Source organism: Oryctolagus cuniculus, chromosome 13 (assembly GCF_964237555.1).
Source record: "Oryctolagus cuniculus chromosome 13, mOryCun1.1, whole genome shotgun sequence".
In the NCBI taxonomy this organism is placed as follows: Eukaryota; Metazoa; Chordata; class Mammalia; order Lagomorpha; family Leporidae; genus Oryctolagus; species Oryctolagus cuniculus.
Genome location: NC_091444.1, coordinates 48,548,911 through 48,567,061, shown reverse-complemented (window position 1 = coordinate 48,567,061; position 18,151 = coordinate 48,548,911). Strand labels below are relative to the sequence as shown.

Below are 18,151 nucleotides of genomic sequence, written 5' to 3'. Positions count from 1 at the left end.
CTCCTCCTCCTCCTCCACCTCCTCCTCCTCCTCGGCCGCCGCCGCCGCCGCCGCCTCCCGCTCGGCACTCGGGGGAGGGAGCGCGCGGAGGGGCGCGATCGGTTTTATTCTGCGGGGCCAGGAGGTGTTTCTAATCCGGATCGGGGCGCCCTCGCCAACATCCCCATTGTCTCACCCCGATCTCTGCCTTTAATACTACGATTATTATTTCATCATAGTTGCCGTGGGGGGAGGAGGGCGGGCGGGGGGCGCCGTGTGTGAGCGTGCGGAGAGGCGGGGGGGGGGATGGGAGGAAGGATGAGGAGGGGGAGGGGAGGGTGGAAAAAAAAATGCACCGCTGAAGGCAGAGTGGAAACTGACACCGGCTCCAAAATGGCTCGGAGTCCGCCCGCCCCCTCCCCCTGCCGCCCCCCCACCGGGTCACGTGCTCCCCTCATTCCTTAAGGGCGGCCTGGGAATTAGTGTCGGTGTAGTCGGGCCCGTGGCCGCCCCCTCCCCTCCGCGCCGCGCGCCCTCCTCCTCCTCCCCCTCCCCCCGCTCTGAGCCGCGGTGGCGGCGGCGGCGTTGGCGCGGCCGCCGAGCGATTCTCCACAGCGCCACTCGCGCCACCCTGCTCTCGGCGCGGGCATCGCGCCGGCCCCGCACGCAGCGCAGCCCACCCCACCCCCCGTTATTTCTTTCTTTCTGTCGCCCGCCTCAGCCGGCGGGCTCACAGGTCCGCTGGCCACCAGCCACCCGCTCGGCTCAACGGGCTGCGGCCCAGACGCCCGCGCCCGCCGCGGAACCTGCGCCGGAGTTGGACTCGCGGAAACAACGGCGCCCGCCCGGGTGCTGTCCTCGCCCGCCGGCGGCCAAGGCGGGGCGCGCGCGGGCAGCGGTCCGCTCGGGGCCGGCAGCCCGCAGTCGGCTGCGGGCGATCCCTTTAGCGCAGGTAACGGGCCGGCTCCCGCTCCCGGACCATTGGGGTCTCCAGCACACCCCGGAGATGCCACCCTCTCCCACTGCGTTTGACTTTAATCCAGAGAAACGGAGATCGTTAACAGCTGACGCTCCTCGCATCAAGTTAACGCTCATCGTAGTACACAAAGTAATAATTAACACACAAACTTCAAATCCAAACAAAATATCACCATTTTGTGGGAACAACACCTTGTTTATTCAGGATGTGATGCTGTCTGCTTCCTTTCATAGGACTTCAAAAAGATCTAAAGAGGATAAAGGTACAGTTCATCCTGAAGATGATTCAAATACGTGGGCAGAATTTCCCTCATAACCCTTTCACACATATAAAAAAAACTGTCAGAACCGATGAGTGACAGATTCGAAGGGAAGCGTTCTCCGCCGAGCGCGAGCGAGCACGGCCAGCTCCCACAGCCCGCGGTGACGTTCCTGGTTTTCCTCTGCACTTGGGCGGATCGTTCACTTCCCAAGTTATAACTGAGTTGCTCGTTCCAGGCTTTTCGAAGCATCTTTAAGTTTCCCCACCAAATCCTACAAAAAGTATATCATGTCAACGTCTTTTTAGGGTGAAACACGGAACGAAGTACCCAAGTTCAGAAAGATGCAATTAAAAAAAATCAGAGAACACTTTCTAAACGTTTAAAATTTACTAAGATTTTAACCTTTTTGCAAACCAGGACCCATCAAAGGAAAAGTTTCCTCTACAGCATCTCATGTTCAAATCGGCTATTTGTCCTCAGCTTGAAACATAATTTCTTATCGAATCCTCAACAGGCAAAGGGTATGTAAACTAATCAAGATATCTAACAAAAGTTATATTATCTCAAGTTTTAAAGTTTGACTAATGGTTATAACAAAATGACCTGCAGAGGTGCCTTTGAAAAATTCAATTTCATCTAAACTGTCAGTGACAATGTTCATTTTTCTAACTGTGAGAAGTAAATCCGTTGTCCTAGCTCTTAACCAAGGCAGTTTTGAATTTTCCCAGTCTTATATTGCTAACAGAAACAGTTTTAGAATTTTATGTTGCTTCCTTCTTCATGAAAAGCCATTTCAAACCGGTTTAAAATTCCAACTTTGAAAGTTTAATTTACTTTCTGAAAGCAAAGAAGACATTTTCAAAGCCATGCTGTTAATTTTGCTTTATCTTATCAGATCAAACTCATGAACAGAAGCAATTTACGGTAAACACTATACTGCAAGATGTTTATCAGAGGGAACAGCAAGTGCACACCAATTCTAAGTAACAAATTCAAAAGTGAACCTGTGTTACAATATTGCTTTTGAAACCCGCCTTTCCTTTAAAATCCCCAATCTATCTTCATTATCTGCTGATAGCTGTTCTGATTATTATCTTTTTGAACTTTCCATTCATATAATTCCCAGCTAAATGTCTATAAAAAGATAGTCATATTCACAGATCCTAATACTGTACCTGTAACTGTTCCATGTTGCAACTAAAACTAATCTCTGGGTAGGACCCGGAATCAGTGTTCTAGAGAAGAAAGAGAAAGGCTGTTTACTTAAATCAAGAAAATGTTAAATTTTACTACCATACACTTCACTTTTTGGTAGGGTTTATCTATAAATACCTCTACATTTAAAGTCACCAAATATGCAGGTCTGTACATCTTATGAAGTTGATTGGTCTAAAAGAAAAAAAGAACATGTTCATATTAACCTTTATTTCTTTAACATTCCCTAAACCCTCTTAGAGAACCATTTGTTCAACTTTACCTTTATCTGATATTCCAAGCGCCAAGAAACATCAGTTATATGAGGGAGAGATCTACTTATGCTGAAAGATACAGTGACAATTATGCACATAATATCTACAGAAAATGTTTAGTATTTATTACAAATGGTATCTATCTTTTGCCCCCTTCTCATTTTAATCCATTTTGAATTTAAAATATTGTGAAATGTCATTTTCAATAGTAAAAGAGCATCTTAAAATTATCTCAATAAACTTCATCTTTAAAAACATTAGCTTAACTTCAATTGTTTCACTTGCCCTCTGGCCCCTTTTCTTTGAGTCAGGATCCCAGGTTTTCCTGCCCTGTTTTGTTTGAGCCTAGCACTCTCCATTCATACCTGCAAGTGAAAAGTGCCTCAGCTGGACACCTTACACAGAACCTACCTTCCCAGTAGGATTTCTAGGGAATTCTTATTATTCTGGGGAGGGAGAAAAAAAAGAAAGAGAATACGTCTTTGCAAACAGAGCAGAAGAAAAACAGTAATCGTTAATTTAAAAGTATAAAGTAAGTAACCTGATATTCCGTGCAAAACAGGTCTATTCGCTCTCTGTCAAATTTACAGTCTTCTAGGTAAGAGCTGTGTAGCAGAAGGGAAGCCAAAGTTCAGTTTCCATTTTCAGAACTGAGATTGGAATAATAAAGGTACTATTTGAAAATAAATGGATATTTAAATAAATTCTGTACCTCAGAGTTGATTTGTCAACTCGGTGCTTTCCCGCCTCCAGTATGTAAGTTGCAGCTGCTGCATGACAATGTTTTAGAACCACTGGGTCAATATGTTTCAAATCTGGGTGATCTAAAACAAATTGCCAGTGAGGACAGTGATAATTAAGAAAAATTCTTTATTGTAGGTTCCATAAAGAGGATATTTTAATTCGGGTAAAAACCTCTTTTTAGCAAGATAACAAAGAGAATTCAAATAAAAGGAGTGCCAATTCTAAGTAAATGAGATTAGCAACAAAATCAACTTCAAAACAGTAAACATCAATAATTCTGTTATCTGGTTTCAATTATTTTTCCTTAATATTTTTATTATTTCCAAAAGACATTATCACTCCAAAGAAAAAAATAACAGTGGTCCTTCTAACACTGGATAGAATAAATTAAAAGGAACAAGGAAATAGGTATGTTACACAGTATAAATTTCAGAATGAATATTTTTGCTTTAGAAATTATCAATTTTAGGGTATCTGGCTCTGTGGACACACCAAGAAGTGGAAGAGAGGGCATGAGTTCAGAATACAAAATGCAAATTTCAAAATCCTATCAATATTTTCAGGCTTTGATAGCCACGTGATTTTTGAGATGAACCCAGGTGGCGGTTACTATTTTCGTTTAAAGAACTTCCACTTTCAGATGTTTCTGTGCAAGTGTCTAATTCATGTACTACAGAAAAAGGCAAAATCTTGAATTTTAGGGATACTGATATTTAACAAAATTATCTAAAAGCTATCTGTCTTAAAATGCTTTCACTCCGCACTGACATTCACTGACCAGGTCGCTTGAGAGGCTCGCCTCCAGGTAAGGGGTGCGGGACAAAGCACTACGCACCCCACTTTCATGTCTTAGGAGTAGAACCGGGGTACAACACACTGAACTAGAGGGCTGCAGCGATCCTAGCAGCCAGAGGTATTCTCTAGGTTGGAAGTTGTCAACACTATTCGAGCCAGTAATTACTTCGGAAACAGTCCCTTTTAAACGTTTGCCAGCCTAGCCCAAGAAGCCTGAATTGCTGGGAGCGCCCCTGATGAAGTCCAAGTGTCAAAACAGCCGCCAGCTCACACCAGGCTGAAAACCTTAGATGTTTAGGCCACAAACAAGGCTGGAACACGGGCTTTACAAAGGAACAAAGAGACCGGGTGGGAAATCAGGCGAGGAACGTGTGGCTGGCTCTGTGCAGGTGCCAAGTGTGGCCAGAACAATGCTCAGAGTCCGCTCTGGGTCCCAGCAGAGCCACGTCCCCACACTCCGTCCGGAGCGAAGGGCAAAGCCCGGAGACTTCCTCTTCCCGGGGCTCTCCCCCGCTCGCTCGGTCTAGCTCCTCTTCTTGGAGCGCCCCTCCACCCAGGCCGGTCCAGCTCAAAGCCGAGCGGCTTACCTAACACGGCCTCGTCCGCCTGGGCGTCCAGCAGGCTCTGGAACGCCGCCCGGAGGAGAAGCGTGAAGGCGTTGGAGTCGAAGGAGCCGGGATCCGCCAGCATCTGGAAGCCTTTCTGCACATACTCCGAGAGCTCCATTGTGAGCGCGCCGTGACCTTCGACACGCGCACCACGTGACACCCGCCGCGCGCTCAGCTGATGCGGCCGCGCGCGCACGCGGGCCGGGGTGGCGGCGCGGGCTGCGGGGCCTCCCCGGTGACCTCCCGGGCGGCTTCCCGGCCCGCGCCGCCGCCCCGCGCCCCCCGCCGCCGCCGCCCGCCGCCGCTTCCGCCTAGCAGTTCCCTCCGCGGGAGCGGCGGCGGCTCGGCGAGAGGGGCGGCCATGGGCGCATTGTGGACGCGCCGCGCGCTGTCTCCTCCCCTCGGCGCTCGCCGGCTCCGTTCCCGGAGAGACCCCGGGGAAGTGGTGGGAGGTGTCGGGATCCAGGACCCAGTCCCCACCAACCCGCAAACCGAGCCTCCCCGCTGCTCCCTCAGCGCGAAATCCTGCGGGAAACTCCGATTTAAGGCAACTGGGGTGTGTGTGGGGGTGTGTGGGGGGGTGTTAACTAGGTTAACTGCGCAGCACTGCCCTTTCGCCCGAGACTGGAAATCTAGTCATACAATTCTGGTTTATTCTTACCTTTTCTTAGCCGTTTCTGGAATACGGCAGTAGTCCTTACTACGTGGTGTGTGTTTGCACACGCACGCATGCACACAGTGAGCGCGTGAACGCACTCCAGCTCAGCTGTTGGGAGACACTTGACAAGAATGCTTAAAAATCATCTTCTTGATGGATATATTTCATAGGATGCTTAAAAATCATCTATGCCGCTACAAATACTTTTCAAAAGCAAACGGAGATAAAAATTTTGTGCATTGCAGCCGTGGGTCCGGTTTTAATGACTTAATAGAATCTTGATAAATACATTAGATGGCTATCAGTACAGTTGGGAATGGCAGGATCTTTATTAGAAGTGAATTACTGTTTCCAATAGCCATCACTTCAAAGATTCAATAAAGTTTAACTTCCCCTCTTCTACTACGAAGTTGGTTTGGAGAACCAGAAAGATTCTTCAAAACGAAGAAGAAAGAACCCGCGAAGCAAAGTAGATGAGGCATTTTCCAGCAAAAGAACTTGAAAAGTAAAATGTGCGCGTTGTTGAGGGACGGAGGGAAAGGCTATGGACGAGAAAGTTGTTTGGCTCTACAGGAGCGGTGGTTGACTACGTGAGCTCAAGGTGAAGCTTTCTCTGGCGTAATTGACTTATATATATTTGCAAACACGCGTTTTTAACGCATATAGTCAACGTCCAACCTTGCCCCAGCACGCGGAGAGCACCTCGTGTCCTAGTGGGGTGATTAACATCAGGAACAGCTGCAGGAACTTTGCTCCGTCCTGCTCTGGAAGCTTTGAAAGGCGCGTGCACGAGCTCTTCCCGCAGAAGGAACACACACAGCAGCGAGGGGCTCCTGAATCTCCCTGGGGTCTTTTTGAAATAAACACCTATTCATCACGTTCATATTTTCTTCTCATCTCTCATTCTCATTCCCTTGTTTCTCTTCAGTGACAAGTCAGTTGAAAATACCAAGATACCTGATTTACCTAGGGACTGTTTTACAGGAAGAGTTGTGCAAATGTTAAACAATATTAACACCAAAACTCATTATTCTTATTACATATACATATATATTTTATGAACTAGGATAACACTACTAATACTCTAATAGCATTTGAGTTGATTATTCTAATCCTAAAGAATTTACTGTAAAAAAAAGAATGCATTTGTCCATGAGCATAGATTTTTAAATGTTATTTTAAAAGAGGCAAGTGAACACAAGTGGTTGAGTTTGTGTGCATAAAAGTTAGGAAATTCACAAAGATTGTTTCCATAATAGCTGTCACGTTACTCTGGCCCATATGTAAGTACTTTCTCTTGGAGGATGTTTGTCCTCTTCTGCCTAAATATATTCATGTGTTAGGCCCAAGTTATGGGTACATTTCCAGCTCTCACAAAAATTTTAACCACAATGTTTTCTGCTGCTAAAAAAACTAAAATTTCCTACTACAGGTACATTTATTTCAACTCCCTTTGAAGGAAGCACAGGATTAAATATTTGTTTAAATGTAGAACATGTGTGTCTTTGACAAGCTATTGAAATACATAGAAGTATAATCATTAAAAGGCATGACTACCCAGATGTAGATTCCCTTGGTTTCAGCAATAAAACCAATGCTTTTTATATTGTTAGAAAAACTATGAACGTATTCTGAAAAATAGTATTTAAAATTTTTTCTTTGATCAATGAAATAACCATTGGAACTTTCATTAAAAATTTTAATAATTCCACTGAAAGCCAGTAGAGTAAATTTGGCCTCAAAGAGACTTTCAACAGTATAATTATGTGCAGCTGAAATAACTAAATAAATATCAGACATCTTCATGTTCATTATGTATCATAAACTGTAAATATTAAGGCAGAATGCTGATAAATTTGTTTTTCTTTTAGAGAATCTAGAAATTATTTGAAAAACTCAAAAGGATAATTTTTAACAATGTTTTAGAGTTTCTAAATAAATTGTATTTTTTGAACTGGCTAGTTAACTCTTTCTAGAAACCAACTGTGATTACCATTAAAATGGGCTGGGACTTTTACAGAATCTATGTGGTCAGCTTTTCCCAAAGGCCTCATTCCTACATTTGTTAGTTTTATGAATTAAAATCTTTTTTTTATAATGTATAAGTGCTTTCACTTGTGTGGGAAGAAAGCCCAAGGAAGGTATGCCTTTAAGATTAAAGAGTTCCTTGAATATCCATGTGGAGAAAAAAATGAGATATCCATAAGTTTTAACTGGCATGTATACTATGCCAGTCTAAGATAAGGGATGTATTTTATTTCATCCATGAAATAAACTTAAGACAGCTTCGTTTTAAAGAAAAGAAAGTTTAAACATTTTTAAGACTACCTATACTTTAAGAAACCATCCTCTCTACTCCCCCACCCATATTGATTCTTTGATGGTTACTCATCAGTACTTACTGGTGAAAATAGAGCTTTACTACTTTCAAGCTGTTTTAACGATAGTTGGGCAGTTGAGGGAAATGTTTATGAAATGACCTTTGAGAATATGGCCTTTGAGAATATGAGTCAAAAACCATTTCAGTAGTTTATAAAACCTATATGTTCATGCATTTATTTTATTGGATATCTTAGTAAGGCATAAATTAGGTCTTGTAATTTCAATGGTCAAGTTTTTGCACATTCATGATCACAGAGTTCATGGTCTCAAATTGTGTTTCATGTCACCTACATTGTCAGACCCCCAAATTCAAGGGGACAGCAGGGCTTTTATTTTAAAAATTAAACATTGAGTCGAATTCCTGATAATTCCTAAATGGTCATTGTTACAATAACTAATTTAGGCAAATCAAGTCTTCCTCCCCTCACATAGTATGGACTCGTTTGTATATGTGGATTTTAAAATAAAACTCAAATTCATTTCAATGGAGTTAGTGACTTAGTATGTAAGGGAAAGTGAAAGCTAATTACATTAAAGAACCCACAAGATTGAAAGCCAATGATACGGTGCTGTCTAAAAATTCACACTTACACTTTTGCACAACTATTTTGGATTTTTTCCCCTAGAACTTTTATTCAAAACATTTAGATTAAATGGCAAATGGTATAGTTTATATGTAATATTTTCATCATTTAGTATCATTTTAAAAAATTTCATATATTAGGGAAAAATATCAAACATCAAAATACAACAGTAAATTAAATGTTTTGAAAGATCTAATTATCATGCTATCTTAAGTTTCTTAAGAAGATAAATAGCAAAGCATTTCCTAAACTAAGGGCTCTAAAATTAACGTTTGCAAATAAGAAATTCTATAGTCAGCATGTGGGTGAGGAGTATACTCCTGAATTACTGGAGTGAAATTTAGGAACCACCAACAGTGCTGCCATGATTTTGTTAGCTAACTAGCCACAATATGAGAACTGTAAAACTAAGTAGAATTCCTAAGAATAAATTTATAATTTTAATATCAAATCTTTGCATTTAACCAATCTCTAGTTTTAGGGAGATTTTGTACATATCAGAAAAGTCATGTTTTCCCTTTATGCTTCACTGTAACATGCTGAAATTTTTCTTTAGGAAGTTTGAGCCTCTATTTTTAAGCAAAGCAGTTAATGTTAAGTGGATATATCTGTTTCATACAGGCTAAAACTGTGATGACTTCATCTAGAAAGAAATGAGGAAATGTAAATAAACAAATACAATTTGGCAAAGGTGCAGGCAAATTTTAATTTAAAGTTGCAGGAATTAAGAAATAAGAAAGCAGTAATACTCCATTTAACTTTTAATGGAAAAAAAACAGGTTGAATTATGTGAAATATTTCTCTACATGGACAAATAAACACCATTCATCTTTACATTCAGTAAATGATTCAAATGATTCCAATTTACTTATATTTTGTATAGATTATAAAAAGCAAGATTACTCCTTAAATCATATAACTTATATCTACTTCATCAGAGAACTGATGTGAAAATTAGGAGCTGATCAATCATCTAATAAATTCTGTCAAATAGACAATTTAGTTAGTAAACACAGATAATACTTCAACAGCAAGTTGATTTATTTTTTTCTACACCGAAATTGTGAAGCTCACCTCTTCAGTTTCCTGTATCACTGATCTGGTGTCAGCCAGAGTGACCCATGGCTTAGCTGTAAGAGGGTAAAAGGGAAGCATAGGTTTGTTGAAACCAGAGCACTTTGTTGAGTACTCATGTATTTAATTCTTCCATATGTACACAGACTGTCCTGGTGTATTTTTAAATTGAGAGATGGAGGAAGGAAGAGAAAGAGACAGAAGGAAGAAGGGAAGGGAGAGAGTGAGGGAAGAAGGCATGCTGGCTAGTTTCTCCCTGCACAGGGAGACTGCAAGATTCTTGACTGTGTACCCACCCTGACACAATCTAGTGCAGCACTGGGCTCAACTGAGCCTCCCAGGAATGCTCGAAACAGACCAGAAGCTCATCTGTGCTGTCCAGAATCTAATCAGCTTCAAGATGCCTACATTAGGCTGCTGCAGCACCGAATGTCTAGCAGAGTCCCTTCCTTTGTTGGTTCTGGATTTGGCATCTATTCTAAAACTATTTCCTCATACCTTAGAAATAGGCGCTTTGGCCAGATCCATGAATACCAAACAAAAAAATCAAACAGATGGGCCTATGCTATATTTTCTACATTCAACAATTTTTAAAAATGTATACTTTGAAAGCATTATTTTTTGCATGTGAAGGTTTGAGATTTAAGAAACTTACATATGTTTCTTTTGTTTAAAGGAATATAATTTTACAAAGAAAGCTGGAGACAGAAAGAAATGAAAGGAGTATTTTATAGATTAAAATTCAGATAACAGAAATCTGTACTTGCTTATAAGTCAAAAGATTTGACCATTCACCTATTAAGTAAAACATTTCAGAATGGAAGTTAAGTGCATAAAAAGGGATTATCTGAATTAGATACACTACAAACACTAAAAAAGATTGTACTGCGTGTACTTTTAACTGATTTAAAGTAAACATTTAGGAGTGTGCATTTAGCCTAGTGGTTAAGATAAGATGCCTGTGTCTTACACTGGAGTATCTGGGTTTGATACCTAGCTCTGGCCCCTGATGATGGCTTCCTGCTATTGCGAACCGGGGGAGCCCACTGTGATGGCTCAAGGAATTGGGTTCCTGCCACCCATGTGGGAGACCTGGATTGCATTCCCAGCTTTTGGCTTACAGGTATCTGGGATGAGAACCAGTAGACGGAAGCTGTCTCTGCCTCACCAAAATACATTTAAAATGTTTTAAATGAAACATTTAACCAAAATTAACATTTTAGGGGCCAGCATTGTGGCACAGTGAGTAAAGCTGCCAGTAACACCAGCATCCCATACAGGTACAGGTCTGAGACTGGGCTGCTCCATTTCCGATTCCAGCTCCCTGCTAATGGTCTGGGAAGGTAGCAGAAGATGGTCCAAGTACTCGGACCCTTGCCACCCACATGGGAGACCCAAAGAAGCTCCTGGCTCCTGGCTTCGGCCTGGCCCAGCCTCGGGCTCTGTGGCCACTTGGGGAGGGAACCAACAAATAGAAGATCTCTCTGTCTCTCTCTGTAAAAATCTTCAAAAAAAACAGTATTTTAAAAGAGTTTACCTGCAAAGAAAGGCCTAGATAAACATGTTTTAGTATTTTGAAATATGTATAATATTTAAAATAATACTGGGTATGAGCTTAATATTTTAATTATGCTGTTATGAATATGTTGGTTTTAAAATTATTTTATATTGTAATTTATTTGAAAGTCAGAGAGATAAACAGAGATAGAGATTTTCCAACACTCAGCTCACTCTTCAAGCACTTTAATAGCCAGGGCTGGGTCAGGCCAAAGCCAAGATGCCAGAAGTCAATCTGGGTCTCCCATGTGAGTGGCAGGGACCCAAGTACTTGAGCCATCACCTGCTGCCTTGGATCAGAAGTGGAGGAGCCCAACACTCCCATATGGGATGTGGACATCCTAAAGTGGTATTGTGACCAGTGAGCCAATAGCCACCCTGAATATTATTTTCAACAGGATACATATTTTACCTCCCCTGTTAAAATAAAATGTAGACTGGAACTAATTTTGTGGGTAATTCAGTCTAACAATATGTGTTTTAAAATCTTAGTAGAGTTATTGTGTTCAACACTCAAATTTCTTACATAGAAAATATTTTAAATCATTTATACATAGGATTTCTATGTCATAGTAAATCTTCAGAAAGTAAGTTTATAGGCTTCTGAGAAAAGCAAGCACCTGAAAAATAGATAAAACCTTTACACTATTTTGCTTCCCTTAGAATCAGTTTTTTTCCTCTTTCAGCTTTTGTTTGTTTTATTAAAGTTCAAATATGAATACTGTTGTTTCTAACTTGTTCAATGTTGTTTTCAAGCTGGATTTCTTTGTGTAAGCCTTTAAATCTATTTTATGGAAAGAGTTCAGGAGGCGAGTTTTGTAAAATCTTTTTAATGTAATAAAATACCAAGAAAATAATGACTAACGGGGCAAAAGAGAGAATTGTATTTACATAGTCAATTTAGGCCAAGTACTGTAATTAGAAACTTGGACCTGAGTTACTAGTGTCTGGGTAATTGCTCAATTTTCCTTTCTTTTTATTTTTTTAACATTAAAAGAAATAGACCTGGATCATTTAGAGCAACAGAATTCTAAATCAAAATTAACCAGAAAATTGGCAACTTGTATGTGACTTACAGTGTGTTATAGATTACAGACTAAGAAATAAGAAATTTGGTAAAGAATAAGAACATAATGGGAAATGTGTGTGTGAATGAAGCCTAGAAAATTCTGAATTTTCAAATCCTTTTCTTAAAATTTGAAAGTGACAAAATTTTAAATGAGGCTCAATTATGATATATAGGTGAGTAGTTGACAGTTGTAAAAAACTTATTTTGTTAAGATAATAATTTAAATATTTGTTAATTTAAATGAATAGTTTTATGAGACCAACAGTGTCTATAAAGACATACATATTTTGTTTTATAAATTTCTGTAGATGATATACATTCTTTTTTAAATTTCTGTTTATTTAATTTGAAAGGGAGACAGAGATCTCCGATATACTTGTTCACTCCCTGAATGTTGGCAATGCCCATGGCTGTGCCAGGCCAAAGCTAGAAGCCAGGAACTCAATCCAGATCTCCCATATGGGTGGCAAGGGCTTAACTACTTAAGCCATCACCTGCTGCCTCCTGCAGACTACAGTCACAGGAAGAAGGAGTCAGGAGCAGAGCCAGAACTCAAACCCAGGCTCTGATGTAGGATGCAAGCAGTTCAAGCCATGTCTTAACTACTAGACCAAGCACTTGCCCCACATTTTAAAATTATAACAGAAAAAATAAGAATTCTACCTTATATGTGCTTTTAATGTGATTTTGAAGACTTCACTGAAATTTTTTAAGGAGGTGGACATAAATAAAAACCTAAAATTCAAATGTTTGTGAGCTATCTTAGCAATGATTACAGTGGTTTTAAATTAATTCTTTTATGTTAATTTAAATTTCATTTTGCTTTTATTTGGTTTCTAAAAGTTGCTATGATCAATATTTGTTTGTAGCGACTATGGCATTCCATGATGACTAATGTTCAAGTGAGTCATAATGATAGTCTGTTATATTAAAATCAAGAGTGACCAGAGGAAAGTAGTCATCTTACAAGCAGCATCCTGCCATGTAACAGGAGAGAAGCATTGTCAGAAAGTAACACACTTAGGTATCTGCTTAACCTTTTTCTCTTAGCTTCTCTTTATTTTACTGAAGTCTTAGAAACGAGTATAAAGAATTGGTAAACCTTTACATAAAAATGTCATCAGAATTCAGGCATAGTTTTATGCAAAAATTTAAATGATCATTCCAGCTAAAAATAATAGATAATAGGCAAATAGCTGATACTACTTTGTGTATTATAATGACATTGCACCATTTTTGAATGAAAATAATTGTTAATCTCTCTTTTAAGATATCTGAATAATTATATGAATTATTATTTTGGAAATAGAAGAGTTTAAGTAGCAAATTTAGGAGTTTATCATTAGTTTGAAGTGGAACATAATTTTTTCTAACAACCTACCCAAATATAACAAAATCTATTTAAAAGGAATATGAAAAAAAATCTTTTTTGGGGGAGGTAGCATCTATCCAGAGATATACCACATTTTTTAAAAGGGATATTTTCATAACTTTGCTTGAAAAGTTTATTTTTATCTTAATAACTATAAGGATCATGACAGAATTAGGTAAATAAGTTACTGTAGCCTCTTAAAGCATACTAAAGTTTCTGGGATTTGTAATATAGGTTACTTAAAAAGTAACATTTGTTACGTCTTTACTTTTTTACTTTGCTGTTCTTATAAAGAGTTCTTCTATTAGACAAGTGCCTGGTATGTAAGACTACTTGTTGAGGAAGTGAAGATAGCATAGCACAGGGAGTAGAGGAAACCAGGCTCACTCAAGCCCCTCTCCCACCTGCTCTCAGTCTATGACCTTGGATGGGAGGTTTATTTTTCTCTAAGCTTCATTTTTCTCAAGTGTACAGTGGAAATAAATATGGCTCTTGAAGAGCTTTCAGGGCCCAGGCACATGTTCCATGCATGCAGTTATAACCAAATAATGCAATTTTTCAGTTGTTAATTTTGTTTTTACTGGTGCAGTGCTTTTTTTTTTTCCTTTTCATTTAAATTTGCAGCTGCTGTGCGTCTGATGTAACCATTTGAGGACCCCAAGCACAAAAGCTCCTATTTTAAAAATTAAAATAAAAACCTTCTGGGCTGCCTGACACTTGTTTACTTTCAGAGACTACAGTGACTCTTAGAGAGCTCTTGAAATAACAACAATCACATGATCCTTTCAAAGACCTTGAGGATAGTGATCTTCTCACCCCTCACTTCTTGACATCCCGGGAATCGGTTATGGTCAGCCCACCTGCAAACACCTCCTTCTTAAGCAAGCTCGTGGGCTGTCCATTCCCTCTCTTCCCACTGGTTCATACGCTAGGGTTTCTTCAGTTATTTCTGTTGTTAGCGACTGTTTACAAAGTCTTTAGGAGCAAAATCAAGGTGCCTTCACATCCTCTCTGGAACATCCCTTGTTTGCTTTCAGGGTATTTATGTCTCAGACTCTAGTCAGAGTAATCCGTAAGTTTTGACTCCTCTTGAAATGTCTTCTACAAAGAGTGACTCCATAAAACACTGGGAAGGACCATCAAATTTTAAAACCATGGACCACAGGACACCAGACAATTTGGAATGCAGAGGTTTAAACTCTATGACTCCAAAAGATGGAACACTTCAATGAATCTCGTGAACTTACATAGTCCAGCAGCCACACCACACCGCATCATCCCAACAAATCTCCCTGCTCCCTTTGCAGTGATCATGCTTGTCCAACCCCCATCCCAGGAAAGCACTAATCTACTTTGCCTCACTGTGGTTTTGCCTTTTTGGAACATCATACGAGTGGAATCATGCAATATGTGATCTTTTGTGTCTGTTTTCTTTTATATAGGATAACATTATTGAGATTGGCTGTGCATATCATCAGTCCATTCCTTCTTTGTGACCTTGGTCAGAAAATGATTTTTTAGATACAATGTCAAAAGCATGATTCATAAAAATATAGGCTTAACCAAAATTAAAATTTCTGTTCTTTGAAAGATGCTCAAAAGGTGAAAATACAAAAATACAATCCAGGGGAATATTTCCGACATTTTCTTTTTTTAAAAAAAATTATTTATTTGAAAGTCAGAGTTAATAGAGAGAGGAGAGGCAGAGAGAGAGAGAGAGAGAGGTCTTCCATCCGATGGTTCACTCCCCAGTTGGCCACAATGGCTAGAGCTGCACCAATCTGAAGCCAGGAGCCAGGAGCTTCCTCAGGGTTTTCCCACATGGGTGCAGGGGCCCAAGGACTTGGGCCATCCTCCACTGCCTTCCCAGGCCATAGCAGAGAGCTGGATCAGAAGTAGAGCAGCTAGGACTTGAACTGGTGCCCATATGGGATGCCAGCACTGCAGGCAGTAGCTTTACCTACTACGCCACAGTACTGCTGCCCCTATTTTCTGACTAAGGTCACAAAAATTTTTATGTTTTCTAGAAGTTTTATAGTTTTAGATTTTACATTTAGGTTTATGATCCATTCTGAATCAATTTTTATATATATTAAGTTTTTTGTTTTTGTTTGCATATGTATATTCAATTATTTTACTCTATTGTTTGAAAAAATTATCTTATCTACACTGAATTACCTTTGTACTTCTATCCAAATTCAACTGACCATATTTGTATGGTCTATCTGGATCTTCTGCCTAATCAATCCATGAACCTATCCTTTTGCCAATATCTTATGGTCTTGATTATTGGATATTTGTAGTAAGTCTTAAAATCTGGTAGTGTGAGTCTTCCAATTTTTTTTTCACAAGTATTTTGGCAATTACATTTTGTCTGAGTTTTCCATATAAATTTTAGAATCATTTTGTTGATTTAAAAAAATTTACTGGGATTTTGATTGGAACTGCATTTAATATACAGATCAATTTAGAGAAAAATAACAATTTCGAGTCTTCCAATCAATGAACATGATCTATCTATAATTTTTAGAAGCTTTTATTTGATAAATATAAATTTCATAGGTATAACTTTTGGAATATAGCAGTTCTTCCCCCAATACCCACCCTTCTATCCCAAAACCATCCTACCTCCCACTCCCTTTCCCATCCCATTCTTCATTAAGATTCATTTTTAATTATCTTTATATACAGAAGATCAACTCTATACTCAGTAAAGATTAAAAAACATTAAAGACAGAGGTCCTACATGGGGAGCAAGTGCACAGTGACTCCCATTGTTGATTTAACAACTGACACTCTTATTTATGATGTCAGTGATCACTGGAGGTTCTTGTCATGAGCTGCCAAGGCTATGGAAGCCTTTTGAGTCCACAAACTCCGTCATTATTTAGACAAGGCCATAAGCAAAGTGGAAGTTCTCTCCTCCCTTCAGAGAAAGGTACCTCCTTTGATGGCCCCTTGTTTCCACTGGGACCTTACAGCAATCTTTCATGTAGGCCATTTTTTCCCACAGTGCCTTGGTGATCTATCTATAATTTATTTATATTTCTTTTGATTTCTTTCATCCCTGTTTTATAGTTGAGCATGCAAACCTTATACACATTTTGCTGGATTTACTTACATACCTAAATAGCTCATGTCTTGTGGTGCTACTTGAAATGATACTTTAAAATTGTTTCATTTTTAAATTTCTTCATTGTAAATATATAAAAATACAGTTGATTTTGTGTATTGACCTTGTATCATATGATCTTGCTAAAACTTATTATTTCTGATAGCTTATTTTATAGGACCAGGGTTTTTTGTGCAATTATCTTTCTCTTCTTCTTCTTTTTTAAAGATTTATTTATTTATTTGAAATTTAGAGTTACAGAGAAGCAGAGGCAGAGAGAAGTCTTCCATTTGCTGGTTCACTCCCCAGATGGCCGCAGTGGCAGGAGCTGCACCAATCTAAAGCGTGGAGCCAGGAGCCAAGAGCTTCTTCCAGGTCTACTGTGCGGGCGCAGAGGCCCAAGCACTTGGGCCATCTTCTACTGCTTTCTGTAAATACAGGCTGTGTTCTTCCTTTCCAGTCTGTATATCTTGTATTCAGTTTTCCTGCCTCCTTGCACTGGCTAGGTCCTGAATAGGAATGGTAAAAGTGTACATCCTTGCCTTGTTCCTCTCTTCACCGAAAGCATCTGGTGTTTCATCATTAAATATGACATTATTGATAGGTTTTCCATAGATGGCTTTTCTTAGGGACTTTCTTATATTCTTTATTATATGAAAAATGTCTTTTAAAGCTTTTATTTAATGTATACAAATTTTATAAAAACATCTTTTGAAAATTATGAATAAATGCTGAAGTTTGTCAAAACTTTTTTGTATTTATTGAGATATTCATGGGTTTTTCTTCTTTAGTCTCTGTTGATATGGTGAAACACACTGGTTGATTTTTAAATTTTGAAACAATACTACATGTCCCATACAAAGCCCAGTTGGTCTTGAGTGATGTCATTTGCTAATATTTTGTTGAGGATTTTTTTATGTGTGTGTTCAGGAAATGGATTGATCTATAGTTTTCTTCTCATGTCTTTTCCAACTTTTGGTGTCAGGATAATCCTGACCTCTTTCCTCTTTTATTTTCTGGAAGCTTTTGTGTAGAATTGTTATTTTTTACTAAAGGGTCATTTATTTATTTGAAAGGCAGAGTTACAGAGAGAAAAAGGCAGAGACACAGAGAGAGATCTTCCATCCACTGGTTCACTCCCCAAATGGTCACAATGGCCACTGGGCCAAGCTGAAGCCAGGAGCCAGGGGCTTCATCCGGGTCTCTCACATGGGTGCAAGGGTCCAAGCCCTTAGGCCATCTTCCGCTGCCCTTTCCCAGGCAGGGAGGTTGATGGGAAGTGGAGCAGTCGGGACAGGAACAGGCGCCCAAGTGGGATGCTGGCATTGCAGGCGACAGCTTTACCCACTGTGCCACAGTGCTAGCCCCTAGAATTGGTATTTTTAAAAATTTATTCATTTATTATTCTAGAGACTGTGAAAGAGAGAGAGTGGGAGAGTGCACTCCCACTTACTGTTTCATGCCCCAAATATCTGGAACATCAGGGGATGTGGAGGAAGGGCTGAAA

The 18,151-nt window shown here is 39.7% G+C and overlaps 2 protein-coding genes across 2 annotated transcripts; one reads left to right on the top strand and one right to left on the bottom strand.

The window, feature by feature from the left end:
- Positions 1-1,132: 1,132 nt before the first annotated feature.
- COMMD3 (COMM domain containing 3) lies at positions 1,133-5,048 on the bottom strand. The gene is made up of 8 exons (XM_008268283.4): positions 4,816-5,048; positions 3,402-3,513; positions 3,231-3,294; positions 3,101-3,135; positions 2,698-2,758; positions 2,553-2,609; positions 2,396-2,455; positions 1,133-1,491 (listed from the first exon to the last, which is right to left on the bottom strand). The coding sequence occupies exons 1-8, from the start codon at positions 4,952-4,954 to the stop codon at positions 1,432-1,434; spliced, it is 588 nt and encodes a 195-aa protein (XP_008266505.1). The 5' UTR covers positions 4,955-5,048; the 3' UTR covers positions 1,133-1,431.
- Positions 5,015-6,377, top strand: LOC127483561 (potassium/sodium hyperpolarization-activated cyclic nucleotide-gated channel 2). Its single transcript, XM_051821448.2, has 2 exons — positions 5,015-5,392; positions 5,508-6,377. The coding sequence occupies exons 1-2, from the start codon at positions 5,015-5,017 to the stop codon at positions 5,631-5,633; spliced, it is 504 nt and encodes a 167-aa protein (XP_051677408.1). The 3' UTR covers positions 5,634-6,377.
- The last annotated feature ends 11,774 nt before the right edge of the window (positions 6,378-18,151 follow it).